The sequence below is a fragment of the Crocodylus siamensis genome, chromosome 4 (assembly GCF_052110815.1).
Source record: "Crocodylus siamensis isolate JL-2025a chromosome 4, ASM5211081v1, whole genome shotgun sequence".
NCBI classification, from domain to species: Eukaryota; Metazoa; Chordata; order Crocodylia; family Crocodylidae; genus Crocodylus; species Crocodylus siamensis.
In genome coordinates, this window is record NC_143398.1 from 58,347,958 (window position 1) to 58,371,438 (window position 23,481).

Genomic DNA, 23,481 nt, shown 5'->3' on the forward strand with positions numbered 1-23,481 from the left:
CCTTTCCCAGGGATGACATGGAAACTGAACTAAACAAGCAATTTTCTAAGCTCCTTTCAAACAATTCTTTGTCAGCCCTTCTGGACTCCAAGTTCTTTGGCATTCTTCTTAAAACCTCCTGGTCTTTATCAGCTCTCTTTTCCCTTTCTAGTATTGTGCCATTAACACCGGATGTTTCCATGCAACCTCAGCAGGTGCTGTCTCAGGGGCGACCTATGCCTTCTCTTTGTTGGAGATGCAAGCCTGGCTGGAAATGTCCTCTCTCCATACAAGTTTCCTGTTTCTGTTTCCCAGGATCTCTTCCAATAATGGATCTGAGGGTCCATGAGAGATACCACCAAGGTCAAGTCACTTAGTGGAGAACACTCTTGGGATCTCAGTAGCTTTCTTCTGCTTCCAACTACTTGCTGTGAATTTGACCATATAACTCGTAGGTTTACAACATGCTTCCTAAAATCTGTCCTCCCTCCTGCAACACTATCACAAGCCTCTCTTCCTGCTGTGATATCCTCCCCTTTTGGGCTACAGGTTTTCTACTGTATAGCCTACCCAGCTGAGGAACCTGACCTTGTACCTGATTAACCTATTACTTTCCTTCTTGCTTCTCTGATCATTTTACTTCATTTGTGGCTTCAACTCTCCTTCCTGCATTAACGTGCTGGAGCAGACTTGCTTAATCGAGCACATTCTAGCAGCCTCAGTGTTATGTGTGTGCAGGCTCCCATGCTTCAGAATGGTGGTGGCAGTGGGAGCTTTTTAAATAAAGCTCATTGAGCGAGCTTTGGTTAAAGTACCCCCACTGCCATTTTGAAGCATGGGACACTACATACATGAGATGCTGCAGGCACTTTAATTAGAGCAGCTCCCAAGCGCCACTTTAATTAAAGTGCCCCTCTCCCCCACTGCCCCAACCTGAAGCATGTGTAAAGATGCCTCTTGTTCCTAAATCAAGCACTCCAGAGATTATTTTGTTTTAGTTTTATTGTGTACTTTTCAGAGACAGTACAGCTCTCTCTGCCCTTGTGGAGTCGTTTAGCTCAAGGATGTCAGTTCCTAAACTAGGGGCCAAAACCCTCCGTGGGTTGCAGCACTTACAAGTGGGATTAAGAGACTCAAAAATTCTGTTGCAAGAGTCAGATACACACCAGAAGTGGGACTGCAGAGCCAGAAAGATTGGGAACCTCTTCTCTCAGTAACTGAGTGGTTACTTGTTTCCAGACTGATAACAAGGGTGAAGAATTTAGTCCTGTGTAAGGCATGTGGTAAATTCAGGGTGCGTCCTCAAAAGATGCTTACTGCAGCAAAGTGTCACCGTTTACGTGAGTGGTGCTATTAGGCTGGAGTAAACTAAACTCTGCTGTTGGATAATACTGCCCAGCACAAGTACTATTCTACAGTGGAGATATTTACTCTACTGCAACACACATGTAGACATTGACTGGGGCTGGCTGGGGCATGCGGGTGGGTGCTGCAGTGCATGGCTAACCAGCAGGCAGTCCCACACTGCAGCATCTTTGTGCCCCAGCCAGCCCATCCACAGCCCATTGAGGTTGGGGCGAGGGGAGCAGCTATGGGCTGGCAGGCTGACCTCCCAGGACTCCTGCCAGCTGGGGCTGCACCACCCTGGCTTAATGTGCTGCAGTCATGGACACATATGTAAATGCTACTCCTGGGAGCAGTAAACTCTGGCCTGAACTGTGCTGGAGTTTATTGTGTTGCATTAATATCACATGTAGATGTGCACTCTGTTTTGTAACAACAGAAAATCCATCAGGATGTTGTCATTTTTTCCCCTCTCAGCACTGTATGAGTCTCAGTGTGTGGTGATGATGACCTTGGTACTTGTCTATCAGTGAAGAAGCAGCCTACCTTAGTACAAAGGCGCTTGTTTTTCCATGGCATAGAGAGAAACATATTACAAAACAGTTGGCCAGCCTCTCAGAAAATATAAATCAGCATAGTCCTGTTGCCTTCAACAGAGCTAAGTGAAATCAGCTGAGGAAATGTCCTAGTGCAGGCTTGTCAGATTTGCCCTGTGCTCCAGGCTGGATCCAGATGGCACGGACCAGCAACAGTTGTGGTAGGGCTGTGTTCCAGCAGAAGTACAAAGCTGCATTTGGCAGTAGCATGGATCCAGTGCTAGGCAGCAGCACAGAACCTCACTCAGTTGGGTGGCAGCATAAGTCTAGGTCTGAGCAGCAGCACAAGTCTGGGGACATGCAGGAGCACAGGTGACAACATAGGCTTAGGGAGCTGCCACCAATTGCCATGTATTTCAGGGTCCAATTGCCCTGTATTCTGCTTCAGGCCATGCCCCTCCCCCAAATTCTGGCATCCCATCAGACTGCCAGCAGGAGGAATGAAATGGTTTCATGTGCCACATCTGGCCTGAGAGCCATGTGTTTGGCACTCATGTCTTAGTGTCTATGAATTTAGAGTCAAAGGAAGACATCCTGTTCCTATATTGGATAATTTCTCAAAGAACAATTAAGTACAGTAAAATTTTTCCTCGTGGTTTCAAATATAGTGTGAACTTTTGTTTTCTGCCCTTAAAATGACAGTTTGACAAGTCATTTCTGCATGGAAACCTGTACCTTAGTCATATTTTTTTTAAACACTATGCTTGTCCATGGTATAGTAAATAAATAAATATAATTCTAGCCTTACTATTTTGCTCACTTTTTCTTCATTCTTATCTTTTCTTTGCTGTTACTGTTATTATTGTTATGACCCATATTATGGCATGTTCCAGTTACTCATGACAGGCCATAAACAGTTACAGTTCCCACGTTCTTAAGGCCTTCGTAGTCAATGCTAGCTTAACTCTATTCATAGACAGAAATACTGGCTCTACACTTGCCTTCCCAAAGTACCAGATTGTTTTGCCTTCTGTGGCCTGCCACTACACTTCCTTAGCTTCTCTCTAACAGCATGGCAATTGTCTAGTGAGGTAGCAATATAAATGATTAGTGCTGTTCTGATCTTCATGATGTCTAGTCAGTTGTATGACATGATCCAGTCTGTTATGGGTGTACATGATGACAAAGATATATAATTATGTAATGACAATGATGATGATGTTATATCAAAATGTAGTCAAGGGAAAAATGGAACTTACGTTCTTGAAGTGTTTTGAAAAAAGTATTCACACAATCTAGCCCTTTATGTCTCTCATTCACACTGAGAACGTGGCTAATAGTTACCAATATCACACAGATATTATTCTGAATGGTTGTACTGTACTTTAAGATTTCAAAAAACACTACACAATATGTCCTAGATAGAATGATCTGATTTTTGTACTGTTTAATTATGCTAATCCGTATTTAACTGGATAAGCATTAGGGTGTTATAACAACAAACTGTTAAAAGTGATTGTGTTTGTCAATACTAAAAATGTGCTAGTTGATTAAGCTGAAACTCTGAAAATTGGAAAACACAAAAATAGGATCCTGGTTTATTTCTTCTCAAACAAAACACTATCAGATATGAAATTCTCTCTAGACTTTTGGCACTAGATTTCAGTCATTTTTTCAGCAAAATTCCTCACTGAAATTACAACCTGATTTTAGTATTTAATTTTTTGTTTTCTATATTCAGTAATAGCATTTGAAGCATAAACCTATTTCTTAAAAAACCCTGGACATAAACGTCTGCATAGTTTAAATAATAAAAATAAGGTTCTTGCAAAATTGTTAACTTAGTTGCATTGCATATATGTTGTTTACTACTCCTGTTTGGTTTTATTCCAACTAAAAGCATTGTTTAATTTACTATTGTTTGTCACAAAACTATCCAGTAAAGCATATGGAATCTACAGTGCATTTGAGTTAATGTGACTGTTGGAAACTTAACTTAAATGTTTCTAGATTTTTTTTATGTTTTAATTTTACAATATTTACTCTTACATTTTTTCATAATGTTGATCTTACAATATAATGATATATATCCATGCCCAATGGGTTAATTATGTTACTTTATTGATTTATAAAATGTCTATTTCCAGGGCATTTGGACACTATGTACAATAATTAAAAATAGTCGTTAAAGACCTCCCCAGTGAGCTTACATTTAAGAAACTGGCTTGCTAACTATGAGCCTTTGCAAACCTTGATTCATGATGTTTCATCTTTCAACTATGCACAGTTTTATGTATCCATGTTATTTGTATATAAACAACCTCTTCATACTTAACAGTAGTATTGTGTGTCCTAGCCGGGATACTCTTGCATACCAGATCTATACTGTTACTTATAAATATGCTACATTCATTATTAAAATAAAGTTATTTAGGATGCAAGTCAAGCATTTATGAGTTAGAGAGGCAAGGTTTAAATTTCCTCTAAAACCTTGATTCCTGCAAGTAAGATATGTATCCTAATGCATACACCAAGGGTGGAATTCTGTTTGTTTTTGTGCATCTTAAGGGTTACATAAATGCCCAAAACATCACTTAAATATAGGTAGCAAATTCTGTTGGCCTGGCATGTGGCTATCTAAGTTTGTACACACAGACTGAACAGTAGACTGCGGACTAACCAGGCATGTATGCACACCTGTTTTGGATGTGGACTGGCATCTAAAGCACAAAGAGGTAAATGGCTAGAAACCCACTACTTAATGGGTTAGGGGAGGAGGATGATGACAACTGACCTTAGCAAGTTCAGGCCATGATGCCCCCTGGTGACTACACAACCCTTCCCCACTCCAAATGTAGGGTATCCTCCCTTCTCACTTTCCTGCCAGGCCTCGATGTATTTAATTGATTGGAAGGGAGGCTATCTAATAGGTCCTAGAACAAGTTGACATTTCTCTGAAAGCCAGCAAGTCCCTTCCAGACTCCGATGGTTTCAACCCTGCCTTCACATTAAATGGACCCTGTCAGCCTGTCCATGCCCCACTCCCCCAGACACCTGTAGCCTTAAGAGCTGTTCATGGGCGTCAACCTCCCCTACAGCCATGCTTATACCTCACAGGTGTTACTCTACCATCACTGTCTTGTTAGGACCTCAGCCTCTGCCCCTTTTCTCTAGCTTGGTCTTATAGCCTGATCCCACTGTGCTGGATCTGGCTTCAGCTCTTGTCTTTATATTTGGTTCTGGGCGTCCTGGCCCTGTCTCCACTCTGCCTTGGGTAATAAGCCTGCTTTGGCTCTCTCTGTCTGGGCCCCCTGGCCCTATCTCTTTCCTGCTCTGGGCACTGATCCTGCTTTGGCTCTGTTTGGGCCCCCTGGGCCCTGCTTGGCTTCAGTCGTGCTAGGCTACCATCTCTCTAGGCTATAGCCTACCTTTGGGTTCAGAGCTACTCCATGTCCTGCACCACCTCAGCCCTTGGCAAGCTCAAGACACTGTCATGCCCTCTGGCACTACTGGGACTTCCGTACCACCCCTAATAGTCCCTAACTCAAATCACCATATTAAACTGCAATGAAGGAGTAAGACACCTGGCTATAATTGAGCATTCTCAAGCCCAGTGGCTGTAAGACAAACTCAATCCACATTAGCTCCAAACATAAACAGGAGCTTACTACTGTTAGAGTAGCAAGACTTTCCCTTGCCCTGATTTATGTCCCCCGATAGCAAGATTTCAGTGCCTTACTTGCATCCTTAAGGTACTCCAGGAGTCAGCAGAGCCCCTTCCTGCAGTCTACAGACAGGAACTCTTCACTCTGCAGCTTGTTGGGCCAGACTGCCTAGCCTAGCTCAGCAAGGGGTGGCCAGAGTTACTCACCCTGGGAGCCACATTTGATCCTCCACTGAAGTTCAAGAGCTGGAGAGTGGGGGGCTGGGGGTGGGGGCTGTGCCCCAGCAGCAGCAGCCGCCGCCCAGCACCTGAGCTGGCAGTCCTGAGAGAAGTGGGTGGGGTTTTGTCCAATTTCTGGAGAGCAACGAGTACTGTGCTGGCGAGCCCCATGAGGCTTGTAAGCCGCAGTTTGGCCACCATGGCTATAGGCTTTTACTGGGCCTAAGCCTTGCCTGTTCCAGTCCAGTGGTAGGCAGGGGTTTCACATTAAGGCATGAAGGTTAATTTCCATGGGATCTTATGACTGTTGCTCTAGCAGCCTCCCTGTGCCCAAACTAGGCTCTGCTGTACTGCCAATTCCCTAGCAGTCAACTTGCTGTAGGCGGAGCTCTCCAGACTGGGGTGTAAGTACACCCCCTACTCTAATGGGCAGCTGTCTGCCCAGGCCCCTGTGTTCCCTTGCAGCCTTCCCCCTTGTAGCTAGTCTGCATTCAGCTAGCTGGGCTCTGTCACCTGTAGTTTCTCCCTTAAAATAACAGGCTCTGTTACACCCTCTTACATTTTAACTCCAATAGCTGAGTGAATTGGGAAGTCACCCAGTGAGCTAGAGATCTGGGTTTTAGGCCTTTATCACCCACAGAAGATTTGAACCTGTAGGTCTCTGACATAGGTCAGGACCAAGTGCTTCTCCTACGCTCCTTTTCAAGCTTGGTCCCTGGCAGTTAAAAGAGGGAGTTATATGGGGTCAGGAGAACTAGGGCTCACCAAAGTGTATATGGTTGAGATGGATGCTGGTTTGGAAAAAAGGTGGGGCAGAAGCTGCACTGCTCTCTGTCCATTTTATTTAATAACTAATCTTAGTGGTTTGGACTGAGAAGGAGCACTTGAGAGGGCTCTGGTTTATGCTTATCTTGTGGCATAGTATTTAAAGTACTGTGCTAGGAGGGCTGAAAGATGCGGACTTAAGCTCCCTGTGAGGTGGGCTTAAACCTCAGGTCTTTGGCTTCCCAGGCACACTTCTGAACCACACAACTACTGGGGCTAAACACAGATGGTCCCCTCCCACCATTTTTTCTGGAACTCATGCACATTTGTGGGTACATATACATGTGGTCTGTGTGCCCAAAGCATAAAGAAGATGCTGAAAACAGCCATGTTGATGTTTAGAAAACTGCCACTTAGATGCACAAATGCAAATAGAATTCTCTGGTGGCCAAATCAAGCTTGCTTGCGCATCCTTATGTCTTTTTAACTTTCAGTTGCTTGACTTTCACAACCTAAAGCACTTTCTTTAGCACAGGCTTCAAGGATTTTCATACCCTAGTTTTGTTTTAAAAAAGAAAAAAAGAAAATATATTACAGAACACTTCCCCCCATTATTCGTTATGAGGTTTGAACTATTTTTCAGTCTCGTTTTTACCTTAAGTTATAGACAACCCCATTAGCCAGCACCTGGAAAAGATGGCTAACCTGAAGAAAAACACACACTACTAGGTTAATGTACTCCAGAGTATGGAAAAAGCCATATCTGGTTTCTTCTGTTTCCATGACTCCCCTGCTACAGCAGCTCTTGGGCAGCTCCCATTGCTTTGGCATGTAGGTAATATTTTCCTGATTATCAAAGGCAGGAAAAAGTAAAATGGAGATTTTTCAATGGGTCTTGTTAGCAGAACATGAATGGAATTTCATGGGATGAAGAAAAAGCACTTCTCTATTTACCCTGAGGATTTTCTTCCGGCTCAATGCCAAAGACCTTCTGCTAACAATGGAAATGCAGCTAGAGCATCCAAAATGCAAAATATTTATACTGCAAAGTGTTAGGCAATCTACCTAACATGCAACATCTTCCTCTGTAATTATAGTCTTGGATTACATGAGGGTCTACTGCAATTTATGATCTAGAGATTAACCTATTTAGCATTCAGTTTCTATGCCTTTTCATTACAAGAATTGTATAAATTGTTTTTAGTCTAATTATAATATTTAGAGTATCTGTTTGTTGGCTTGATTTTAATAATTTCATCATTTTCCTGAAAGGATATTGCATGGGGTTTTTTAAATGGAAATGACAGTTTAATTGTCATGGTAGAATCAGTGTGATAAAAATACAAATCCTGAATTAAATATCACTCCCAGGTTTATACTGATTCCAAGAAAAGTGAGAAGAGTCTATCAGACTCTGTTTTGGTGGAAAAAAGACATTCACGTAAAGCAAAAAATAAATCTGTTTGGTAGTAGGCTGATACTTTGACTCCCAACTAGATTCTAGTCACTTTATACCTAACCCCAATCACATGAAACACTTAAAACTAGAGTAGAAAGGGCATTGGCAGCTTCACATTTTGTATGTAAAACTCCTGCTGAGAGAAAGAAAGCCTGCAGAGGCAATCTGTGTTGCCCTAATAGGACTGTTCCAGCTCCAACTCTTATAATTCTAGGATTCACAGCTGCTGATTCATTTGATTGACAGAGATTGTCAGTCTCATTGCAGTAGTCTAGGAGATGCTGTCTAACTGGAAGTTTAAACTATTAATTTTTTCAAAGCTTTTTGGCGCAGGATGCTGGGATTTTGGGATCAGTCCAGTACAATTAATAAATTCTGATTGTGAATTCAATCAATTACACAATTGCTGAATCATTGAATGCCTCTGCATTTATGGAGTCAACCATTTTCTAGCAGACCTACGGCATAAATATCCCAGACCAAAGAGAGTATTAAACCTTGATGACTCCCATCAAAGTGGAAGCACTTTGTGACAATGTAATGGTTGGAATAAAAGGAAACAATGCATCTAAGTTTTGTTGTTGGGTTTTTTTTTCCTACAGGGAAAAGCTTTGGAGTAAAGTTGACTGAAATGTCATTTTTCTGGTTTATGGGAACATTTGCATTTAAAAAAATGCTTTTAAAAAATCTTAAAAACCAAGAAGTCTGAAAAATGGTTTGCAAATACTAGCACAGGGTGTTTCCAAATAAAACATATTTCTTTTGAATCCCAAAGCTGCTCACTGAAATTGGCATGCTTGTCAACTCCATCCACCATTAGCAAGAACAGCAATTTCGGTGTGATAACTTGGAAGTCTGACTCTGCGGTCAGACTACTCAAAGTCATGGGCAGTATGACTCCACAGTCAGGGTCAAGGGTCTGTAGCCAAGAGACAAGCCAGACTTAGGAACCAGCAGATAAGCCATAATCAGGAGTCAAACTCAATCAGCCTAAGAACACAGAGTCTTTATAACCCAGATACCAGAAGAGAGAGGAACAGAGCAGGAGCTAGACCAGGGGTAGGCAATTATTTTGGCTGGAGGGCCACTTAATGAGTTTTGATGAGCTTCTGAGGGCTGCATAGGTAGCCCTGTCCTTTGACAGCTGCCCCAGCCCCTGGTTGCTGTATTAGGACCAGAAGTCCCACCCCCTAACCCCTGACCTTTGCCACACTTGCCCCCTCCCCCCTGCAAAATACTCCTTTTGGGAGGGGAGGGTTGCCATCTTGGAACTAGAAAAAAACCCAAAAACCCAAAGGCCCTGCTACCAGCAGCAGCATGAGACAGGGGTGCTCAGAGTGCTTGTGCCCCATTCAGGTGCTGGCACCCGGTGGCGCATTACTCCGGCCAGCGCTGCATGTGGGGGCGAGGAGCACAGCCTGCCTGGCCTGCCGCTATTGCAGGGGCCCTGTGTGGTGGCACTGGAGGAAGCCCTCTGTTGGTGCTGGCTGCCTTCTCCACCCCCTGCTGCACAGGTCCTGGGACTCCACTGGGAATGGAAAGGGCCTTGCCCCCTGCTTCCCCATGGAGTCTCGAGACTTGTGTAGCAGGGAATAGGGAAGGCGGCTGGCTCTAGCACAGGGCTTCCCCCAGTAGTGTGCGAGTGAAGGTCCCTCCCATCCCCATCTCTTCCCCTTCCCTATCTGCTGCCCAGAGTGAGCGGGACACTGGGGACGCCAAGCCGGTCCCTCCGAGGTGATTGCAACGACAGCAGCAGCAGCCCCGCCCAGCAGCTGTCTGTCCCAGGAAATCCCAGGAGCCCAGAAGTCTGTCCCAGGAAGTCCAAATCCCTAGACTCGCTGTCTGCCCTGGGGACCCTGGTCCTGATATTCTGTATTGACTATACAGGTATAATCCCTTGCTTTTGGCTGGTTATTCATTTTGCACAAGGAGGAAGACTAAAATCTTAACTCACGTAACTGTATAATGGGTATCAGTCAAGGAAAGATGTGGGAAGGTTCTTGTATATGACAGTTCTGCTATTTTCTGGAAGCATATCTTCTTTTATATAATGATGTGTGGGATTCCTCAGCTGTATTTAATGCTGAATGCCTTCAATGGAGCTACATCCACATATACCAACTGAGGATCTGGCCCAAAATCACGAATACTTTCCAGTTTAGCCTGTGGCATACTTGTGTCATCTCTCCTTCAGATAGTGCAAGAATTCTGATGATATTAAACTCTAATTTTTAATGAGAAAAATGTGGTGATGAGCATTACAATATGTGGCCATGCCCATTCAGTACTCCCACAAACTGTGAAATCATAACTTTGGCACTCAAATTCCCCCATCAGTCCCAATGCCCCTAATATGTCACACGTACAAAATAAGATGTTATAAGTGAAGATGATAATCCAACCTGCTTTCCTCCAGGGATTGGGTGATAGTTTATAGATGTATTAATCCATTTGATTATGGTATTCATTATAGCATGGGATGTGTGGTATATAATAGTGTTCTTTTCTGGCTGAGATTTTGCTAATAAAAAAGAGAAGTGTATCGACACGGGATGTGTTACATTTTGTGCATGGGAGTTTGCACTGTGGTCATGTTCTTCATTCTGAGGCACTGGTGCTTTTGGATGTTCATGTATGTGAAGTTGTTACAAGTTTTTTAAGTTATTGAGCTGTCCAGATTTCTGGTAGGTAATGGGACAGATGGTAAGGCACTTACTCTAAAAATCCCTGTAGGAGCCAGAATATTTTATATCAAGACTCCATAGCAGCATAGCCATGATGGTACATAACTTACTTGATAGATGCCTTATTTGGTAATGGTATTGCAGCCTAATATCCCTCCTATTGCTAGATCTCCAAAGCTAATTTACAATTTTTGAAAGACAAAATTAAGTGGAAGTTCTGTTATCCTCACGTCATGCAGAGACCTGCCAGACTTTCCAGCATACATATTTGGATCTTTAGTTTGTGACCTTTCTTGCATTAATTTTGCTACTTTAATGACATGTTATAAGTGTGTAACAGGTATTGAGTATTTCTACTCTTCAACATCTATATGTATTCTACAGGTATGAAAATTGACTGGTAAAATGCTACATCATAAAAATGTTTTACCTGTCTTTCAGGTGGAGTTTGATCGTAAACCTGACTCTTTATTCTTCAATGATGGCCAACGAAGAATTGACTTTGTGTTAGTATATGAAGATGAGAGAAAAAAAGACAATCGCACGAAAAAATTGAATAAAAAGCGCAAGGTACTATGTGTTATCATACCCTTGAAGGCATTAAGCAAAATCATATAATTCAGAATGAAACCAGACTTTCATTTTAAGTCCTATTTTATACCCACTCACTTTTATTTGGAATAACTGTCCACATCTACATGAGATGCTGACTACACAGTAGCTCATTACTACTGCACAGTAGCATTGCATGGCGTGAAGCATTGCATGGCATGACACTACTGCACAGTAGTAATGAGCTCCTGTGCAGTCAGCATCACCAAAAAGCCGTTTGGCAGCGCTACTGTGCAGTAACTCTGGTTACTGCGTGGTCATTTAGTACTTGTGTGTGCAAGTACCAAATGACTGTGAAGTAACAACTGTGCAGTCAGCATCTCATATAGTGCCACTACATATCAGAATGCTTGAATCATCATGTGTGGATTTTGTCAGAAAATCTAGAAGGTGCAAGAAGAGAGATGTTTATACATAAACATAATAAAAAATATATATGTTTTTCATCCCATGTAATTTTTACAAGAGGAAATTTTCTTAACTCCAGGTATCATTCAGATGTTGTTATTTAGGCAGTCACAAATTGTCACAAAATTTCAGCCAGAAATTTTGCAGAGCAATTCTCTAGAAAGAACTGTCAAGAAATCTTCATTGTTGGGGCCTATCTCCTCCTTCAAGGTGGCTGGCATTGGAAAGATACCAGATCCAGGGGTGTTGATTGTTGACATAGCCACCCAAGTGTGCACCAGAGCACTCCAGACCTTCCTTGTGGACACATACAGACAGATGGGGTTAATCCTCAGATATTAGTGGGGCTCTTCTTTTGCATACCTGAGAGGAGCAGAGATGGTTTGGGAACTGTTAGAGGCTGTTTTGGCTGCTGACACACAGTTTAGCAGTCATTAGGCTGCTCTAACTTGCCCCAGCCAAAATAGTCCCTGAGAGCCATTTCACTGGCCTAGGATTACATAGTACATTATGGCCACACGTCCTTCTTTCCCTGACATGCTTCCTGGGCAGTGGTGCAGAGGGCAGAAATCAGGCAGTCATGCTAGCTTTACGCTCCTTAGAAATATTTCTTTGTATATGAAGCTGAATGCCTAGTTGTCCCATTAGTCCATTTTTTACACAGAGCAATCAGAATGTAGGCCATGATCATATCACCTCTGTGGGTCAGAGGTGAATTACAAGGCACTGAGGCCCTAGGCGCCTCAGAGCCTTGACACATAGCTATATCTGGCTTCTTCCTTCTTTCCTCTTTATGTCCCTCCCCCAGGATTAGTAGTCCTGTGTTCCTGTTATATCGCAGTAGCTAGGTCCTTATCATGGTCCCCTGCAATACATGAGTTCCTTTACCACACCAATGTGCTGCAATAGGAATAGTGCTTTGAAATTCATCCAAGAAAGGTCACAACAGTATTGTTTAATTTTATCAGTATACAAAGAAGTGGATACTACAAGCAATTATATGTCACAACTTTGAACTCCTTGATATTATCCCTTTAATTTAGAGTGATGCTGACATGCCTAACAGTTTACTTTAATACCATGGTTCTTTCTTCTGTATCAGCAGTGTGTTTGCCTAAAGTCTCTAAGTTTTAAAAGACTCAGCTGAGAAGTGGGCAAGGAGAAAATATAATACCAAAAGAAGTAGATACAAGGACTTGACGCAGGGAAAAGGAGGCATAGTGGTAAAAAGCCTTGTAGCTAGCCTGGTTGATAATAGGCCTGTGTGAAGCGGCAAGTACTTGCTTCGGATTTGAATTCCGCCGATTCAGAGTGATTTGATTCAGAGATTCAAATCACTGTATTGATTTGATTCGGCTGAATCAGATCCAAAGATTCAGTGCCACTTCAGAGATTTGGCCATAGACTAAACAGGCAGCAGTCCTCACCATGCTGGACACAGCTGCCTTCAGCTGGTAAGTCTGTTGCGGTGGGCAGAGGGGGCAGGGAAGAGGTGTGAGGGAGGGATTGGGCCTGGGGCTGGGAAAAGCTGCCCAGCTGGGGTGGGGGGCACAGGACTCAGGGAGGAGGGCAGAGGGGGTGTGCAGGATGCGGGAAGTGGGCGCAGCAACGCTAGAGTGGAGGCTATGTCCTGATGCTGTTTGCCCAGCTGGGGTGGGGAGGGGGGCAGGATTTGAGCGCGGCTCGCTCTGGACAGAAGGGGGCAAGTGGCTGCAGGCCATAGCCCCCGTTCCCAGTGGTGCCGCGCCTGCATCCCGCACCCCCTGCCCCAGCTGGGCAAGCAGGAGCAGTGCCCACCCCCCGTTCCCCCACCCCAGCTGGCCAAGTGACGGCGGGGCAGAGCTCCCACTCCCAGCACTGATGCGGGCACGGCAGTGCTGGGAATTGGGCTCTGCCCTGCTGCCACTTGCCCAGCCCGGGGCGGGTGTGGGGGGTGGGATGCAGGTGCAGCAACGCTGGGAGCAGGGGCTGTGCCCTGCTGCCACTTGCCCCCTTCCACCAGGACTGAGCCACGCCTGTGTCACACACCCCCCCCACTGCAGCTGGGCAAATGGCAGCAGAGCAGAGCCCCCACTCCGAGTGCTGTTACATCCTGCGCCCCCCGCCCGCCACCCTGAGTCCCACACCCCTTGCCCCAGCTGGGCAGCTTATCCCAGCCCCAATCCCTCCCTCCCGTATGTGCCTTCCCTCCTCTCTCCACTCACCACAAAAGACTTACCAGCTGAAGGCAGCTGTGTCCAGCGTGGTGAGGACTGCTGCCTGTTTATTCTATGACCAAATCTCCAAATCAGGATGAATCTTTTCCGAATCAATCTGGAGGCTTCCAGTTTAATTCAGAGCTTTTAACTGGTCTCCCAATTTGATTTGGATTTGGAGCTTCTGCTGCTGAATCGGGCCAACTCTCCTCCGTATAGAATCGGCTACCAAAGCTTCACACAGCCCTAGTTGATAATTATCATACAGTATTGTTGTTGACATTGCCAGGGCAGCCATAAGGAGTGGGTGTAGGTTACTTTATGTATGTATCACATATCACAAGTACCAGAAATAATGTGAAGTAGAGAGGTAATTAAAACCAGAAAGCTGCTGTTTTGTAGACACTGCTTTTATTAATTAGATTTTCACATTTTATATTTGTAGTTTTTGATCACAGCCCAAACATTTAAAATAGTAAGCATTGTTTCCAAATATTGATTAAAACTAAATGTGCATGCTACCATAGTATTTTCTTATGGGACTGTAACTAAACCTTGAATGATCTGACTAAAAAGCATAATCCTAGGTGCCTTCCCTGGTCCTGGCTGAAAGACCTTTCTGTCTTAGGATCCAATCCTGTTACTGGTAGTATGTTAGTGCATTACTGAATCCACATGGACCCAGCTAAAGGGTTCTGTGTGGACACAGTGGTCTTGTTGTGTATAATGAATTTTAGAACAGGGTTTATAGGATTAACAAGTAGAGAGTAGTTAGAAACAGCAGACAAATGACCAGTTTGGAGATTAGCCAGTTTGGGTAATTAGTAGGGTTCTAATATATGAGTGGATATTCATTTTTTGTAATATACAGATTTTATTCTAATTATTTGTCAAGTCTGCCAATACCTGCAAGAGTCATGGCAGAAGCAGATTCACAGGAGAAATTTGAATAGAGAGAAAGTAGTAGCCTTTATAGAAGAGCCTGCATGAACAGGGACACTTAGAAGGCATAAAGATATATATGGGAGAAACAGACAAACATTTTGGGACTGGTAACTTCAGTAGCACTGAAAAGATGTGTGGTGCCATGAAAAAGACAAGAATGGAGAAACAAAAGAAATCAAAATTATGCAGGACCTTGAAAGCAAACACAAGTAGCTTTGAATGGATGCAGCAGAGAATAGATTCAAAGTAAGAAAGAGACAGACAGCAAAAGACGGGCAAGCAAAAGAAAAATGTCAGTTGACAGTGAAAAGTGTAGGAACAATAGGTAGTAGGTAGAGAAAATGAGCTGGATTTTTTTCCCTTTTAATATATGCATTTTTTGTTTTGTAGAGTCAGAAAAAATGAGTTATTCAGAGCAACCAAAACCACGTTGTATAATTCTGAAACATTGACTCCTTTCCTTAAAACTGAAAAATACTTCAAACACAGGTGTCATGGATTTAGTAATACATTTTCCTTATCTATTAGTTAAGGATTCTGGGTACTTCAAGAGATGCGAGTGTTCTGCTTTTTTGATGATAGAATAAGTGAGCAATTGGCATAGTAGATAAAGGCAAGATTCGGTTTTGCAGCCCCTCCTTCTGTAGTTCACACTTTGCAGTTGGACCCTGTTTGCTTTTTTGGAGAGTTTCATGTTTATTTAAAAAATCTATACTGAAATGTGAGCCTTGAAAACCTAGATTTCAAAGGTTTCTGTAATACGTAGATGCTTGATTTCATGTCAGAACACCTGCTGCTCAGAGAATATTGAGGCCGACAAGTTACAGGACTTCATTTTAAAGCAAATTTTGCATGCACATGTAAAACATTTTTCTTCCTGTGTTTCCTTCCAAACAATGCACTGTTTTCCAGCGCCTGCTGCACACCGCTAGTAGGATTGTATTAAGAGAGGCGGAGAAGAAACAAAGGTACATAGAGTAACAGAAGAGAGAAAAGCTAAATGAAAATAGGGAGGGATAGGTGATTTACTTATGATGCAGCTTTGTAGCCTTGGAACATGCTAATAAATAAGCAGTGTAACAATAAAATTAACATTTTGGCCTATCAGAATTTCCAGATTATACTACCTAAAATATATAAAGATTTTATCTGCCCTAGAGTAATCTTTAATTGGTATCTTGTCTTTTACTGACGCCACTGCTTATTTGGTTATATTTTCTTCTTGGACAAACTGACTACTACTTTTATGATGAAATACTGTTACAAGTAACCAAACTCAGAAATTTGTCATTTACAATCAACTTTAAATACTGCAGACTCCACTGTCAGTCCCTGATCAATAATGAGCTGAAAAATGCCAAACTTTATAAGCACACCGTGTAATTCAAGGAGCTTAAAGCATAAAAGATTCCATGTTTGTGCTACTGTTTGACTCCCCTGGCAGTTTTATATAGCTATTAGCCAGAGGTTTATTGAAGAGTAATAGATCCAGTGGGCTTTGTTCTCTTGGTTTCACTGAAGTTAATGGCAAAGCACCAGTTGACTCCTATAGGGCCAGGACTTTGTCCGTAATGTGTTCCACCTACCAGGACAAATCCTGACAGGGCTTGCATTCTACCCAATGCCATCAGATGACATAGAAGTAATATGACATATAAATAATCTGCCCCAAATGAACCAGTATACCATTTTATCTGTTAACACCTCTTACAGAGCATATAGTTGAAATCTAATATGGAAACAATAGAAAAGTATATTCAAAATAAATGAATAAAGAATGTGGCTTTTCTCCTAATCCTACTCCAGTTGAAATGCAGTGAAAGACTCAATTAAAGTGGAAACTGGACTAGAATCTTTAGTTTTTGAGGATGGCATCCAATAAAACAATGCAATCTTCATACAAATAGTTTTCATAAAAATTTCACCAAACAAAAAATAACCCTCAGCAAATAGTTCATATTCAGCAATTTCTACAGAAAGGTTTTACAAGAACTTCAGCAAGATGTGAGTAGTTTGTTTTCACAAGTAAACAGTCTTTTCATAATGTGTCTTGCCAGTCAAATATAGTAAATCTAATTTAGTTTAGTTACATGGCAAACAAAAAATGAGCTTAAACAATTTTAAATAACCCAGCTGTACTTCTCAGAAGAAAGAACAATATTGGTGATAGTTAAATAAACACTGAAAACAAATATAGGATACTTTAAGGCCATAGTTTGGGACTGTGAAAGATGACATGGTATATAAACTAGTTGTGCACCCAGCTGCCCTGCTATCATTCAATCAGGTAAGAAAGATGAAAGAGCCCAACGGATTAAGAAAGATGGGAAATCATACATACTTTTTCCTTTAGCAGGACTGAGGAAAGTGGAGTAGTGGAAATAAGGTCTCTGTTCCCAAGACAGCCCCACTTGTATTATGCTTTCCACTTCCTTGCCTCATCTGCTGGGGGAGGAAAGAAGTCAGGAATGTCTCTAGACCTAGTAGACAGCTTTATGGGGAAGTGTGGCCAGAAGTCATTTCTTTCAGTCTAGTTATTAAAAGTAATTCCTAGCAGTATGGGGCATGTATTAATGTCACACCTCCCAGAATTAAAATTGACTTGAAAATCATGAAAAATTCTCTGTAAAATAAAATATTTTGCATTTTTTCCTTTGCTTTCCAGTGTCTGTGTCTTTATAGTATGTTCCACTCACATTTTCAGCCTACTCTCTGCAATGATGAGTGATAGGGACTTTCTCTTTCTTAGGGAAAAAAAATAACTCCAAAGCAGAGATACTGAAGTGATGTCTTGATGATACAATTGAGGTTTTAAGAAAAACCCCAAGTATCATCAGAGTTGCAATGAAATTATAATCTCTGGAAATGCTGGGTTGGCAGGGACGCATCCTCTGTGTTCGCAATGCTAACTGGACAGAGGGCAATCCTTTAACCCAGTGGGCTCAATATTCTCTTCCTGAAAGACTAAGATTCCCCTGTAAAGTTTTGAGGAATAAATGGAACTCATTGCCACAAAAAACTATTGGGGAAACCTGATTAGTATGACTGGAAAAATAATTAGATGTCTATAAATAAGAAAAATATCTACATTTGTACTTACTGGGAGAAATGAAAATACTTGTCTATCAGCTGAATGGCAGTAGGGATCAGATAGTAATAGTTTCTTATGAAACAACATTGTGCATCTTCTTCACTGTCACCAGAACAGATTAGGAGACATAATCATAGGGTAGGATTAAATGGTTAACTCTCACTATGGCAAAAGTTAATTGTAAGGTAGCCCTGAATCCCTTGTGTTTTAGTGTATTTAAATATCTGGAAAGGAGAGATAATAATGAGGTAGCAAGATCTGCAGATGGCAGAGCATCATTTCAGTTTTTCAGGAGCAGAATGACTTTGAGGAATTAAACCAGCTAGGTGATTTGGCAATATGGTTGAAAATGAAATTCGTTGTTGACAAATGCAAAGGAGTGCACCTTTCTTGGAAAAATTTAAACTATACTTGCCCCATACAGCTTCCTGAATTAACTGTATTGGTTCAAGAAAGTGACTTATATGCCACTGTAGGCAGCTCTGTGAAAGCCTCTGGCTCAGTGTACAGCTGTAGCAAAAAAAATCCAACAAAATAGGAGATATAAGAAACAGGATGGTGAAAAACATTCCTTTGTGGAAGTCAGTGGTACAGGCTGATTTGGATTACTGTGTATAATCCGGATTATTGCAGTGTTAAAAGTGATTCAAAGAAGGAGAAAAGGATGATCCAGGCTATGGAATATTCTCATAGGAAGAGAATTTGCAAATATCAGAATTGTTTACTTTATAAATGAGATTACTAGAAGAGAACATGTCTCTGCATATGGAATAGTGCTCATGTTTTTGGCTCCATGGGCCAGATGAATGGCATAGGGCTAGTCCTTGAGCTGGATTGGACCCTGCGCCACCCTCACATACTAGGATCAGGCCCATGGTCCCTGCACTGCCTCCTCCCAACCCCCACCCAGCCAGGATCAGGCACCAGGGCACTGCTCCTGCTCCCGCTCCCGCACTGCTCCTGTTTGTCTGGGATTGGGCTCCAGGGCCCTATGCTGCCCCTGTCTGACCAGAATCAGGCTCTGGGGCCCTGTATTGCCTCCATCTGGCTGGGATCAGGCTGCATGGCCCTTTGCTGCTTCCACCCAGCTGCAGTTGGGCTCTGCACTGCTCCTGCCTGGCCTCCTCATGTCAAGACTGGGTCCCATGCCACCTTGTGTGCCTGATCTGGTGTGCAGGACCACAGTTGACAGGGCTCTCCACAAATCCATGGGTAGCCCCACAGGCCAAATAACAGTGTCAGGGGCCAGATCTGGCCCATGGGCTGGGGGTTAAGCACACCTAGTCTAGACTATTGAATGGTCTGAATGAATGCTGGAGACAGATCAGAAACTTCTGTTCTCCCAGTCTTATTACACAAGAACAAAGAGATACCTTATGAAATAAAAATGTGTAAAATTAAAAAGGAACACCTTTTTAATACAACATGTGATTAAGCTGAAGAACACATTACCACAAGGAGTTGTTGAGGCCAAGAATTTAACAAGCTCTAAAAGAGGATTGGTCATTTGTATGGTTGTCAAGAATATTCAGCATTAGCATAATTTAGTGGTAGTAAAAATGTTGGAAGGATAATAAACTCTGTGTTTCAGGATTTACACCAATCTATAAATATTAGCAATCATGATAAGCTGTAATTACAAGGCTGATTATCCCACTGCTAGCTACTGCAGAGTTCCTGCAATCCCCTCTAAAGCGTCTGGGACCAGCTCCTGGCAGATACAGGCTACTGGGATAGATGGACCTTGGAGCTGACCCTATATAATAATTACTATCAAGATACTGAACCCAATTCCATTGAAGTAGATGCAAGTGCACATGGCTTTAAGTACATAAGTTACTGTTGCATGAAGGGTGCTAGCATACATGGACCTTTGAAATATTCTTGTCTGAGAATTCAAGCAAGATTTAATAAAATATTTAGTCATCTACAAGTCAGGAATTGCAGTGAATTCAGGAATTGCATTTGTGTGGTATTCAGGAATTGCAGTTCAGAAATTGCAGTGAAGTCAGGAATTGCACTTGTAGGCATGTGGCTGCTGAAATGTAGAACCCTGTATGAGGTACATGGGCTCCCTACACAGTGCACGGGGAAATACAGTACCCAGAAAAACAACACACTGAGCAGGAAGCTGCCTAGAACTAGCCAACTGGAAACAGCATAGAGGTGTGTCTGAAATCTTGCACCTCTGTGCATAGTAAAGCCACAGCCTAGAATCCTTTCCTGAGAGTTTATGCCTACACCCATTCTTTGAAAGAACAGGTCAGGACTTGCATTTTCTTGCTCTCCCTCATTCTCTATCTTTCTCTTTTTTTAAAAAAAGAAGCACAGCCAAAGGAAAAAGTGGTGTGGCCTTCACCAACATTGTGGTGAGACAGTTTGCTCAGGAAGTGGGCAGACTCGGTTCAGTTTCCTTCTCAGACTGAAAGCCATATCTCTCACGTCCGTGGAGAGTACCCTCACCGCAAGGCTTTAAGGTTTTTGGGGGGAGGAGAAAAGGGCAGGGATAGAAGGACTTGGCACTCTATTCTTCATGTTGAAGCTGGCCCCCTGTGCAGAAAATAATTCAAGATTCATGTAAGCGGGTTAGTGAGCCTGCTGCCTTGAGGGCTGGCTTTGCTCCCAAAAATGCTCCTTAGCCAGACCTTTAAACACAGAAACACATTCCTTCTATTGAACAAACAAATAAACCAGTAACCAGAAATCTTTAGCCTTTCTCCAGCAATAGAAAGGGCTTTAGCTTTGTCCCAGTACAATAGTGTGGCCCCTTCATGGTAGCAACCTTATTTGAATTTCAGTTTGCCTCCTGCCTGTAAACTGCTTCTTCACCCAGTCTGCTGCCCTCTGCCTTCTCCTCTGGGTTTTTTACACTACAGATGGGATACTCCAGCTTTTCCCAATGGATGATCACAGTGTTGAGTATTCTCATTAAGTAAAAGCGTGAAGCTAACTCTTACCTCAGTAAGCTAGAACACCAAAACAGTCTCAAGAGCTGAACTAGTGATTCTTTTTATCTCAAATTAGACTAAAGATCAAGTGCTTTCCACATTTCAGGAGTGTGGGCATTCTACATAGCTGCTCTTAGATGAAGAATGAGAAGACTGGTGGTTAATAGAGCACCCATTGCCATTGCAGTCATAGCATGGGTATTGTGCACAGCAGCTTGTCAGTTGAGGGATTTTTCACTTTTGTTGAATTATTTTTTACTTTTATTTTATGTACATTGCTTTATACAAATACAAATGAACAAAAATGCATTACTATTTGCCATCACTTTTAGCAGAGGAAAAGAGCAAACTACGAGTCAAATCTGATAAACAATGGCTTGGAACTTGAAGCAACAAGATCGGTGAGTAACGTTTCCTTTATGTGGGCAACCATATCTAAGTTCAGATTTTGGCATCATCTGGATAAGGAGATGAAGTCTGTAAATGAACTATAGCATTTTTCTTTCTCTTTGTTCCTAGGAGATCAAAGGTTTAATTTTGGTTGCTTTCTCTACTCCTTGTTCAGCAGCCAGAAACCTCTGAGTTATAGCAGGGTATCTGTCATTGACTTGCTCTGTGGCAGCTTGTTTCCCCTTCCCCTGCCCACCACTCTTTGAAGAGAATTCTGCTTTGTGCTGTGGGGACACATAGATGTCCTATTCATTTCAGGGGGCAGCACTCAGTTACCTAGGGGTACAAGCAGGTGTTGCATTTGTCTCAGGAGAAACAATTTTCTATGGGACAAAGTATAGTGATTCAGACACCCATGCCCATTGTCCTGGGTTAAACCCTAAAAGGGTTAATGGGATAACAAGTACAAACAGTTTGTCCCAGGATGTTGTGATATGTGTCTGAATGTTTATCCTGGGATTGCATCATTCAGTCAGCGGCAGAAAAGCAGGACTTTTTTATTCCAGGAAAAACATAGGCACAACATGTCCCAGGACAAGCCCATTTCTAGCTTAAGAGGTACATTAATTGGAATTCTGCTTCTCTCTGACTGTATAAAGACATATGTATCTCAGCAGGACTTCAGACAAAGCAGATTGATATCTACATTCATTAGGCTTCTTCTGTCTCCATGAATACCTTAAAGATCAGAGACCTGAGTTTTAGGCTCCCTTCAGCTTTGAAAATTGAACCCATACCTCCTATATCCCAGCAGAGTGTCCTAACCCTCCAAGGTATGGTGCAGACATACCTGTGAGTATCTTCTATCCTGCTCTTCTGGCCCACTAGGCAAGACACCTCTACTTGCCCATTCCAGGACATGATTTGACCTTTAGACTGTAGTGGCTCTGATTGCAAGAGAGAAAAATTTTAAATACCGACATGTAAATACCATAAGCCTTTTACCACCTGTAAACAGCCAAGCTAAAAACACTTGTCCATAAAATCTTTTTTAAAAAGTGTGCTATCTGTAACAACATAAAGCATTCAGAGCTGATTGAAGCTCTTTGGTAGGGGAAGCAAGTAGGACTCAGTGGGCTCTTACAAAGTTACATTTTTTATATGATTGGGCCCCTGAAAGTGCCATGCCATAATACATATGCACAGCTGCAGAGTGTTTTTAAATGGCTGATCACATGAAAAATTAACCGGCCTCAAATGAGGTGTTAGATAAAGTGCTCTAAAGCAGAGCCTCTTAGAGAACATGTGTTCCCTCCAGGGTTAATTTTTCATGCTTTGTAGGGCTGTCAGTGGAGGAGGGGGGAGGAGGAGAAGGGAGCAGCATGGAGCTGTTGGCTGGGCTTGGCCAGGCTGGAGCTGGTGGGGGAAGGGGGTGGAACAGAGCTCCCTTGCCTCATGGTCCCAGCCCAGCTCCCCACAATACCCCAGACAACTCACCGCCTCCCCTCACTCCAGCTCCAACCAGGCTCTGTGCTGCTTCCCCCGACTCCTCCCTCCCCCACTGATAGCCCTGGAACTGGAGAGGGGAGTGGGACTGGGGAGCGAAGTGATTCTGCAGCCTTCTTGGAGGCTGCTGGAGCACCCCTGCCTACTGTCCAGGGCCAGTGCAGGCAGGCTCAATCTCGTCAGCCCAACTGGAGAACATCTGTGACGGAAGCAGGGAGAGAGTGCTCTAATGCATGGTGCTAGGACTTAGAACAGGTCCCCCAAATGTCTATAGGCACCCAGTGTTGAAACACAGACAGAGCACAGCACCACCACCAGGTGTCTTGAGAAGTAAAGCACCCTGAAGGGAGCTCTTCTCAGGACTTCGGGGTTCAAGAGATTCTCTGTACCTCCTTCCCCAACCCCCAGCCATGTGCTGGTGCTGTTGCATCCTGTCTGCCTCAAATACTGTGGCAGGCAGTGGAGGTCCATTTCATGATGGGGGGAGTGGGGCCAGTGGGTGTAAGACTAGGAGCTGGACTGGGGGGACAGCTTGGTGCAGGGTACGGTTGGGGGCTCAGGGTGTTTGGGTGAGTAGAGGACCTCGGTGAGGTGTAAAATGTTTGCTGTCATCAAGTAGGGTTACCAATCTAAGAACATTTTTTTATTGATAATCTGAAAACATTTTACTGATGACCAATTTTTTTTATTATGGTTTAAATTTGACCTTTGTCCAGGGTCTGGCAGAAGGGTTACA

At 43.0% G+C, this 23,481-nt stretch overlaps 1 protein-coding gene across 4 annotated transcripts in view; it reads left to right on the top strand.

Moving 5' to 3' along the window:
* Positions 1 to 23,481, top strand: part of ANO6 (anoctamin 6) — a 119,635-nt gene that overhangs the window by 53,672 nt on the left and 42,482 nt on the right. For 3 of the 4 annotated variants that reach the window (XM_090042383.1, XM_090042386.1, XM_090042385.1), the window contains exons 3-4: positions 11,092 to 11,220; positions 21,182 to 21,250. In XM_090042383.1, coding sequence (XP_089898509.1) covers positions 11,092 to 11,220; positions 21,182 to 21,250 — 198 coding nt within the window. The remainder of the gene's footprint in view (positions 1 to 11,091; positions 11,221 to 21,181; positions 21,251 to 23,481) is intronic. The other variant, XM_090042384.1, reaches the window with a different exon arrangement.